The sequence below is a fragment of the Anguilla rostrata genome, chromosome 4 (genome assembly GCF_018555375.3).
Source record: "Anguilla rostrata isolate EN2019 chromosome 4, ASM1855537v3, whole genome shotgun sequence".
Lineage (NCBI taxonomy): Eukaryota > Metazoa > Chordata > Actinopteri > Anguilliformes > Anguillidae > Anguilla > Anguilla rostrata.
The window spans coordinates 59,223,351-59,233,812 of record NC_057936.1 but is presented as its reverse complement, the minus strand read 5'-3'; the positions used below and the strand labels follow the sequence as shown (position 1 = coordinate 59,233,812).

General features: G+C 47.5%; 2 protein-coding genes across 4 annotated transcripts in view; both read left to right on the top strand.

Moving 5' to 3' along the window:
• Positions 1-10,462, top strand: part of LOC135253813 (cytochrome c oxidase assembly factor 7) — a 123,989-nt gene that overhangs the window by 74,074 nt on the left and 39,453 nt on the right. The window lies entirely within an intron of this gene.
• Positions 1-10,462, top strand: part of ralgps2 (Ral GEF with PH domain and SH3 binding motif 2) — an 86,944-nt gene that overhangs the window by 71,358 nt on the left and 5,124 nt on the right. For 2 of the 3 annotated variants that reach the window (XM_064333583.1, XM_064333584.1), the window contains exons 10-20: positions 2,967-3,104; positions 3,228-3,318; positions 3,405-3,472; positions 3,968-4,109; positions 4,342-4,493; positions 4,808-4,862; positions 5,521-5,598; positions 7,646-7,751; positions 8,259-8,351; positions 8,709-8,814; positions 9,889-9,980. In XM_064333583.1, coding sequence (XP_064189653.1) covers positions 2,967-3,104; positions 3,228-3,318; positions 3,405-3,472; positions 3,968-4,109; positions 4,342-4,493; positions 4,808-4,862; positions 5,521-5,598; positions 7,646-7,751; positions 8,259-8,351; positions 8,709-8,814; positions 9,889-9,980 — 1,121 coding nt within the window. The remainder of the gene's footprint in view (positions 1-2,966; positions 3,105-3,227; positions 3,319-3,404; positions 3,473-3,967; positions 4,110-4,341; positions 4,494-4,807; positions 4,863-5,520; positions 5,599-7,645; positions 7,752-8,258; positions 8,352-8,708; positions 8,815-9,888; positions 9,981-10,462) is intronic. The other variant, XM_064333585.1, reaches the window with a different exon arrangement.

Genomic DNA, 10,462 nt, shown 5'->3' with positions numbered 1-10,462 from the left:
CGTGCCCGTGTTCTGTGCAGACGTGCGTGCATTTCGGAGGTCTGGATATCGTGTCTGAGGCCTCTCTCCGTAAGTGGCAGCTGTGTGTGTTTGTTTATGAATTGTGTCGAGGGAGTGCTTAGTGGGGGGGGGGAGAGGCCTTTGATGTCGGCCCTGATCTGTATCCAATATGTCTGAGAGCAGGACTGGCACGCTGTCTTAAAGCCGTCCTGATGAACGAAATGAGCCGCTCTTCAGCGCTGGCGTCTCGGCAGAAACCTCGCCATGCTGCGGACCCCCTTCCCCTTGGCCAGTGTGCTCCAGGCCTCTGCAGATGCGTGACTAGCAGCGCACAGTTCACTGTGTGTGTGTGTGTGTGTGTGTGTGAGTGTGTGAGAGTGTGTGAAGGGGACACCAAGGGGGGCTGTCCCCCGTCCAACTCCGGGTCTCTGGCATTCTGTTCTCACCGGCTGTCTGTTTTCAAGTAAACTGGCCCCTTCCCGTTGCTTCCGAAGAGGAAGAACACTCTTTTTGGGCAGTTTGGATAATTGGTAGAACTAATGGACAGCGGTTACCAGTTTATTGGTCCTGATTTGTAATTTCTTCTTTCTTTCTTTCTGCCAATAGCAGTTTATGGCAGAGTGCTTTTTCTTGGATTCATATGGATGGTTCCCATTATGTCACGTGGTAGATGATTTGTAGAGCTATATGAATGTGTGCTGAGTTCCATGTGGTAAAATGCGGTTCTCTGCTCAGAAGGTGCATGTGAAGTGGATGTTCTGATAAAGACGTAACTCCTTCCATAGGAAGAAAAACGCAGCTCAGACAACTTGGCCAGACAATTGAAAAAAGAATAACTGTAATTTTATTTGTCAGTAAGTAGTCTCTGCTTTTAGTTTTGAATTTTAGCTGCTGTCTCTTTTTATAGATGGGGGGGGGGGGTCAGTGAGTCAGTACTCATCATCATATCCTGTTTACTTATAGGCTATATGACTCCGTTTCTGTCTTGCCAGCAGAACAGTTATAATGTGAGACTTTATAGCTCGGTCCGGAGTTTTCCCACACAAAACTGTAAACAGACTTACATTATACCTGTGAATCTTAATGTTTTCAGTGCTGTGCGTGTTTTCAATTCTTCTCATGCGCTCACTGTCTCGCATAACACGAGTTCCACTGAATTCATCACTTCTCTGAAGGCTGCATCTCTGTGTTGTTTTTCCATATCCGTATGTGTCACTAGTCTTAAATCCCCGCTCTGTTTCGACTAACTGAAACTGAGCTGTTGCTAGCGATGGCCGAGTCGGTGTTGCGCAACATCCCCTGGCAGCCTCTTGCCTGTCGCTGCTGCAGATTTGTTATTGTTGTTAAACAGTCGGCTTCCAAGAACAGTTCTGACCGTTTTTTAATGTTTTCGGATTCACAGAATGTGGCTTCACGATGCTCTCCCGCTTTCTCATAAAGCAAGAAAAAAAAAAAAGCTCACAGAGAATAATGTTAAAAATGTGTAAGTCTGAAATCTGAAAACGGTCTTCTCATGTCACTGTTTTTCATGAAATTAGAGGCGTTTCATGCTAGAAGTATTTGTAATCCAGCCCACTGGTAGCAAGAACTTGCTTATTTTTTTATGAGGTCATTGTGGAGTTCTCCATTGTGGACTGGCTACGTGCAAGCAGTGATGACTGCTCCAGACGCCATTTTTTGATTAGCACTGCATGTATTGTGCTGGGGTGGGGAACACAGCAGTCAAAGCAATTCACTTTTCACAATAATGTTTCAAGAGTTGTTTGCACTTAGCCTGTGTCACGTAGTACGTGACCTGTGTGCAAGACGCTTCCTCCTACCAACCAGTTCAGTGTAGGATACAAAAAGAAAACCAGACAATTGCAATTTTGTGATTAATGTTTTAGCATGTGGAGGCTATTATTGTCAAAGGCTTTTTTTGGAAGACTCCTGGGGACCAGAATCAGCTTGTTTGCTAATGGAAGATGCTGCATGGGAGCGGGAGTGATCCCGTTGCCCCGGCGGCTGTGGAACACATCACAGACAGATGGGATCTGTCTTCATCATGCTGACCTTACTGGAACCTTCCTTGGAAAGACCTCCCTCTGTCAGCATCTACATTAAGAAAGATCTCTTTTCCAGCCTTGAATTGCCATCTTTATCTTCATTCTCTCAGCTGCTCACTCTAGTGGTGTAAGTGAACTTAACCCGATAAAGGGCAGAATAAGCAGACTACATTTTCCATTTTAGACGTACAGCATGAATTTTCATTCGTTGTTGCATTGTACCTTTTCGAGTAACCAAAACACAAAATTCACAAAACACAAAATAATTTCTAAGAAAAATATAATCCTTGTTTACACAAGAACAAGACACTAGTCTAAGAACTGTACCCATCGACGGATAACCTGTATTGGGCATAGTTTTGTCTTTATCACTTTCCATTTAAATTCTGGTAAGATTAGCCTTTCTCAGATTTTTTCCTTCATTTTAATGATTGCCATTTATCATCTATGTGGAGACGTAGCCAACTGAGGTGGTTTATATCAACTATCGTCTTCATATGCAAAGTGTTGACTTGATTTGCAGTTGAGTTTACAAATCAATCAATTGTAGTTAGCAGCTGTAGCTACCTAGCTACCTTGGCCGAATTGGTGGATTTTACACATTCACTCTTTGGTGAAATGGTAACATGAATATCTGAAAACTGCGGTTGAGAGGACTCCTCATATGTTTTAACCGATGGAATAAATTGGCTTGAGGTGCTTCTTCGTTTCGTCAACATGCCTTTAAGTCGTTTTTGCAGCTCAAGTTTTCGTAAAACGGAACTATCGGCAAAACTGAAGAACCCTTGAAGAAGAATCCTTATGAATAGTTTTGTGATATACCGTTCTTCCCTAATTGGGCACATGTACGAGGTTTGTGTGAAGGTGTGGCCAGTTGGCTGCAATGATGGTCACGCTGAGTCTTTTGTGTTTCTCTTGCAGGAATGTACCTGTCTGACCTGACCTACATCGACTCTGCCTACCCCTCCACTGGCAGCATCCTGGAGAACGAGCAGCGCTCCAACCTGATGAACAACATCCTGAGGATCATCTCTGACCTGCAGCGCTCCTGCGAGTATGGTGGGTGCTCACCTCATGCTGGGATCATCTCCCGATCCTCTCTCGTAGCATACCACCTACGCCCCCTTCACCAGCTCCTCATACCTGCCACGATAGCCTCTCAGAAATCTTTGTTTCTCACAGATATACCAGTATTGCCTCACGTCCAGAAGTATCTCAACTCTGTCCGTTACATTGAAGAGCTGCAAAAGTTTGTGGAGGACGACAACTACAAGTAAGGGACAAGTTAAATTCAGTTAATTTGGGAAATGGCCGTTTGTGTCTGTGAAGCTCTCTGACATCGCCGTGTTCCTGTGTCAGGCTCTCCTTGAAAATCGAGCCAGCCACCAGCACCCCTCGCTCCACAGCCTCTAAGGAGGATCTAGTAGGTAAGATCAACCTGTGACATCCTGGTCATACCTTGCTTTCTAACATTCAGTTTGAATATGTGTGTGATTATTACACAGGATACCGTTGTGCTCATAATTTGCTTCAGGGGGCTTTAATATCTGTACACCAGCAGTCAGGTTGTGGTCTTGAAGGAAATACTATAGCTTGTAAATCGGAGGTGGATGGGACGAATGGGCGAATAAAGTAGAACCTGTTGAATCATGATACGGCGTGTGAGGTTGAGACGCTGGCTTCTCAAGACTTACCTTTTTAGCATTATTGCTTTTAGTTAGTTAGGGCATCCATATTTTTTGGAATCATTTTAATCTTAAATCATTTTATTAATTTATTTTTTATCTTATCTTTTATGAACTTTTATGTATCACCTGATTTTTAAGTTGTGTTCAGCACATTGTGTTGCAAATTTTTATGAAGTGTGCTCTGTAAATAAAGGCTGATTGATTGACTGATTGATTGATTCTTTCCTAAACCAGGCCCGGATGCGTCCGCCTCCCCGCTGTGTGGTCGCAGGGGCACCGCTGCCGAAGGAGCCCTGTCCAAAGTGCCGCCCACGCCCCCTTCGCCCCGCAACCTCCTCCCCTGTGGACACAGGAAGTGCCACAGTCTGGGCTACAAGTCAGTACACTGCTCGTCCAGGGGATAGATCTGTACTAAATTATTACCCTTTTCCGTCCTTATGTCTCGTAAAGGAGGATGAGATCTCATTTGAAAACAAAATCTGTGTGTGTGTGTATGATTGTGTGTGCACGTGCGTGCATACAGTATGTGTGTGTGTGTGTGTATATGATTGTGTGTGTGCGTGTGTGTGTGCACTTGAGCTAACGTCCATCTGTTCTCTCAATCCTAGCTTTATCCACAAGATGAACACGGTGGAGTTCAAGAGTGCCACCTTTCCCAACGCGGGCTCCAGACACCTGCTGGATGACAGCGTGATGGAGAGTCACACGCCCGCTCGCGGGCAGGCGGAGAGCTCCACACTGTCCAGCGGCATCTCACTAGGTACGGCCAGCACTCCTCACCAAAAAATCCAGCAATACGCTCACGGGGTTCCGTTCACATTGCTCAGTGTTACACCCACCTGAGCCATACGTAGACAGTGAGTCAGTACCTAACTCTAAACAACAAGATATAAACCTGATATACCTGTAAATAAACTATCTTTACATCTCACTGTTGCAACCAGTCAAATGTTAAATCTTATGTTATTCATATCAACTCTATGGCTTTGACAATATTGTTTCATTACTTTCATGCCAATAAAGTTTTTTGAATTGAATTGAGTGTAACCGGCCAGTTTGCTGGTGTGCCTGCAGGGAGCAGTGAGGGTTCGGAGCTCAGTGAGGAGATGTCGTGGCCGGCCTTTGAGAGGTGAGCACGGTGCAGCGCTGCACACGCCCACACACCGACGCAGCAGCATGCACGCGCAGCTGAACGCCCTCTCACGCTGGCGCTGTGGTGCGATAGATAGCAGGCCCCGCTCTCGTCCAGCCGGGCCGGGCGAGTAGCCCCTGGGTGCAGGTCAGACTGAAGGTCACCTCAGGCTGAAGGTGTGTCGCTCCGGTGTGTCTCGAACCCTGGCCCTCGCTGTCACTGCAGAGAAGGACTGCCCCCCCCCATCCCCCAGCCAGATACCCCAGCCGGCCCCTCATCGGCTTCTGAGCCATTTTCACAGGAACAGGTGTCATTTATGCAGCCAGATCAGAGGAAAAGCAGGCCAGGGGGAAGTAGAGGGGGCGGTTTTGTTTGATCTGCTGCTCAGCCCGCTGCTTCCGTGCGTAACCCGCAGCTCTCCCTGCTTGTCGTGGTCGCTGATGATGTCACGTTGTGGCCGAGGTGGCCGTCCCTCACCACCGCGGCTGACGTGCTTGCCATTGCTGCCCCCTAACCAAGCGTGCTGGGCGAAATCACGGCCCCCCCCAGCCTCGCATCCCCCCGCCCCGCCCGCCCGCCCCCCCGGCTCCCGTACTTTGATCTGAAACGCATCCTGTGCTATACTGTGCCGTAAACATATCCTGAAATTCAACAGGAACCGCTTCTATCATTCCCTTGGCCCAGTAACCAGGGTGGCCCGAATTCCTTACCGAGGAGTCCTGAAAGCCAGCAGGTACCGTGCCCCCCCCCCACCCCACCCCCCGGTTCCCCACTGGGGGGCCTTCAGTGTGTAGTGCTGATAGTGTCTGTTTCCGTGAAATCAGGTGGTGGGCTAAATCTGTAACTCATGCGTGATTCTGTGCTGCAGTAGATCCCTATAATAAAGGCTCGTTTCGGTTTGGGTTTCCCCTCTTTGGCTTCGTCTTTCCGTCCAGCTGGACCCTTGGGCTCACTTTGACTCCCTCTCTCTCTCACAAGTTCCCCTCTAATGCAGGCTCTCTCCCGCTCTGCTCTGAGCCTCTCTAGGGTTTTCCCCCACTGCTCTTGTCCTGGGGTGACGCTGCTCTTTTGTACTGAAGCATCTAGGGTACCGCAAGTTGTGAAACACTCAGAATCTTGAATCTCGTGGCAGTACGGACTTTGACCGGTAGCACATGGACCTTCTGAGAATTACAGTATCATACTGTTTTTTCCTTTTTAACATTTTCTGCTGCAAATCCTGGTGAATTCGTGTTTTTTCCCTTATTTGCTTTGTCGTTTATTTGCCTTGTCAGAGTTGTAACCTCTGTAAAGCATCTTTTGAACATCTACCTGAACGTCTTTGCGTTGAGAACAAGATGCGCCAGTGCACCTGCATGCTCTTTATTTTCCATTAAAGACCGGCTTCCCTTGGTTGAGTGCCTGCATGTGTGTGTTTTTGAGGAGAGGGGTGGAATTGTGCATGTTTTACTGATGATGAGTGAACTCATTTTGTTTGTTTGTGGGACGGAGGCTGTGAGTGAGTCTTCTGGTCGTGCGTAAGTGAGGACCTATTAGAGTGTCTGTGTGTGCACGTGTGTGAGAGAGAGATGCAACAGTGACTGCTTAAAACCGAGTCCTGATGAAGTAGGCTCACTCAACACAGCCTGAACACGGCCGAGCCCTGCACCCAGCACGATCGATCAAACTGCTCTTTTAATTGTAACGCTCTGGACTTTCACATTCCTATTCACATAAATCTAACACGGTCTTACTTTCTGTCATCACATCTATCAGCCTTTGTTTACACGCCACTCCCACATGAGTACTGTACATTTTTGTGTAAGAAAATGTTTAACTTTTCCTCCCACTTTAAAATTATTATTATTATTTTTTTTTTTTAAAGTCATTTCCAGGCTGGATCTGTTGAGAAGTGAAGAGGCTAATGATAGATATTCATGTTAAAAGGTGGTCAAGGGCCATTCACTGTGTCATACCTGATTGGATCCAGATTCTGGGTATCTGCGTGCTGGAACATCTCCCACAATATGTCTGTATCTGTGTGCTTATGTGTGTGTGTGTGTGTGTGTGTGTGTGTTTGTTTGTGTGTGTGTGTGTTGTTTGTGTGTGTGTGTGTGTGTGTGTGTTTGTGTGTGTGTGTGTGTGTGTGTCTATGTGTGTGTGTGTGTGTGTGTGTCTGTATGTGTCTGTGTGTGTGTGTGTGTGTGTGTGTGTATCTATGTGTGTGTGTTTGTGTGTGTGTGTGTGGTCAGGATGGGTGGGGGGTTTGGGGGGTACACACACGTGCATGCACGCACATTTGTGCGTGTTTGTGTTTTTGCGTTTGTGTGTGTTTACGCTTGTCTGCGAGTGCGGTTTTGTTTGTGCCTGTGGTTTCTGCACGTCCGTTTGCCTGCCCGTTTACTGCGTGTGTGTGTGTGTGTGTGTGTGTGTGTGCGCGTGTGCGTGTGCGTGTGCGCGTGTGTGTGTGTCTGTGTCTGTGTGTGTGTGTGTGTCTGTGTCTGTGTGTGTGTGTGTGTGTGCATGTGTGTGTGTGTGTGTTTGTGTCTGTGTGTGTGTGTGTGTGTGTGTGTGTCTATGTGTCTATGTGTCTATGTGTCTATGTGTCTATGTGTCTATGTGAGTGTGTGAGTGTGTGAGTGTGTGAGTGTGTGAGTGTGTGAGTGTGTGAGTGCGTGTGTGCGTGTGTGCGTGTGTGCGCGCGTGCGCGCGTGCGCGCGTGTGTGCGTGTGTGCGTGTGTGCGTGTGTGCGTGTGTGTGTGTGTGCTGGTCCCGTGCCTGACTGCTCCCTCCCCTTCCAGCTCGGCAGAGTCAGAGGAGCTGGCGGTGCACCTGTACCCCGGAGCTGTGACGGTGCAGGGGGTGCTGCGGCGCAAGACCCTGCTCAAAGAGGGAAAGAAGCCCACGGTGAGGCCCCCCCCCTTCCCCCAGCTCACTCACTCACACTTTACCTCCCTCCCCTATCCCTCACTCACACTTTACCTCCCTCCCCTATCCCTCCATCTCCTGCAGTCTCAGCATCGCCCGAGGCCTGCACATTTGGGCTGCACTGTTGTAAAAAAATAAATAAATAAAAATTCTAAAATGTTTTATTTGTAACTCATTAAAACAAATCAAGGTATATTTGTTATCGATTACTACCACAATACACAAAAATGTACAGCATACAGATTGGACTAATGGTGTAAGTGGCTGATTATCCTTAAGCTCATTACAAAATTATTATTGTTTGTCCTGATTTTCATCAATGCTGAAACACGCTCCACCAGACTTCAGCATGGTTTGCCCAGCAATGAAGTTTCAGAGATGAAAGTAACAGCACTCTCCTTTCTTATTGCGGAGAATTTAACTTGGAAGAAATGGAAGACTCTAGAGCGTGGGTTGTTTTGGGTTCAGGTTCGTTTGTCTCTCCAGGTGGCTTCTTGGACCAAGTACTGGGTGGCGCTGTGCGGGACTCAGCTGTTCTATTACCCTGCCAAGTCTCTGAAGGCCACAGAAAGAAAGCACGTGAGTCACCCGTCCATCACGCACCGCTCACGTTTCCGTTTTAATTCATTGAATAACGGAGCGCGGTATCACTGCAGATAAAGGAACTGGGTAGAATACCGTACGTACGTTCCACTGACCCGTACAACCAAGCTAACTGGGGACTGAGAGGCAGATTGAGCCCTGAATCGCCCAATCAAATCCCTCCTAATTTAGTCCCCAGGTTCTGACTGGAAACTCTACAGTCATCAGATTAGATTCATTTCAGCAGTAGCCAGGCAGTTCCATGGCTATATCTTACACGTGTAGCTCTGGGAAATAATCGAGAGAGGGGATTTCTGTGACTCTCTGTTCTTGTGCATCTGGGTGTTGCGGCAGTTCAAATCCACTTCTAGCAAGAGCACTTCGGTGGTGGGTTGGATGTCCATGATGGCTGACGACCCAGAGCATCCCGACGTCTTCCTGCTGACTGACTCAGAACACGGTGAGACTCGTGTGCAGGCTTGCAGTTGCAGTTGAAGTTGCAGACATCTACTCAGTCTCATCTGAAGACATTGCCATCTCTTCAGCATGAATTTGTTCAGTTTTTTTTAATGACCAGTGATCTTATAACCCATCCTACCTCTTTGCCAGAACACCACTGCACACACACAACTCACACATGCGCACGCAACATGGACACGCATACTGTTTGTGTACACATACATGCTTGCAAACACAAGCAGAAGTATGTCTGCTTCACCATGCATTTGTACAGTGCTGTTTGTGGAGGCATTCTGACTGCATACCTGACATTTCTGTCTGCATTGGTCATCGTCTGTTTTGCGTCCTGGATCATTTATGATTCCTTCTGGACACAGATGAGGTTGTGGATTTACACGGCCTATTTGTGCTGCTCAGGTGGGCCCAGTGATGTCAGTGCAGCTGTGGGTTTGAGCCCAGCTGCTGAGGACTAGTGGTAGGCTGTTTCTCTACAGGGGGTTAGGACAGTGCAGTTATGTTTGCAAAAAAAAGTCCTGTAATGAGAGACTGATGACCACATTTACTGAGGTATTGCATTACACAGTGGAAACCATTGGTAAGGGTTCATGAAATACACTGCATGGCCAAAAGTAAGTGGACACACCTCAACACCTCATCCAAAATTATGGATATTAATATAGAGTTGGCCCACCCTGTGTCTAATAACTGAAATGAATGAAACGTAATACAGTGGTCAAAGGTTGCATGCATTACAACAGGAGCCATTTTGGCGTTGATTGGACTCTTGTTGGCACTATGGCACTCAATTGACAATACAGAATTTGAAAGGGTATAACTCCTGCCCCGTTTGGTCTAGAGACTTGAAACCAAAGTCAATCCATACCTCTCACCTCAATGAACAACTTTGCTGACAGGTGTGATTGGTAGATTTTTCACCATTTTGAATAAATGACAAATTTATATCACATGGATATTTAGTTCTTATATATGTATTCAGTTATTTTAGAAAGATGTCACGGATCAGCATTCCTTCCTGAATCTGATGGGGCATCACGTGCGTTTGTGTGGTTTTCAGGCAATTCCTACAAGTACCAGGCTGGCAACCGGATGAACGCTCTGCTGTGGTTTAAACACCTGAGTGCGGCCTGCCAGAGCAACAGACAGCAGGTAAAGCCCCCCCAGTGCACCATGGGACGCCACAGCGTGGAGCTTCAGGTCCACAGGCTCACCCGGAGCCTCGGGTCTGAGGAATTCGGTCCACCCGGTTTCCCCCGGTGTCCAAGTTGTGAATACGCCGTTGTCATTCTCATCTCTGTCGTTACTCGCTTGGCGTGCCAAACAAGTCGTGCTTATAAATGACACGCATTCCTTTCACTTGTCGGCTCAACGCATTTATACTTTTTTTATATAATGGATTTGTAAATGCAGTCCCCGCCCTGATTTGGAATGTCCGATTCTACAGCAGCGTTCAAATTCGAGCCCCGCAGCGAGCACAGGGCAGTGTAGACATCCACGGCTCTCCTGTGAAGCACGGGGTGTCATTACTGCTGCTCCTTACTGCGCAGACTACAGCTCAGCTCGCAGAGAGTGCGGAGTTCTAGGAGGACTTCTCATGTGCGGCTTTGACAGTGCAGTCCACCGGCTCCCTA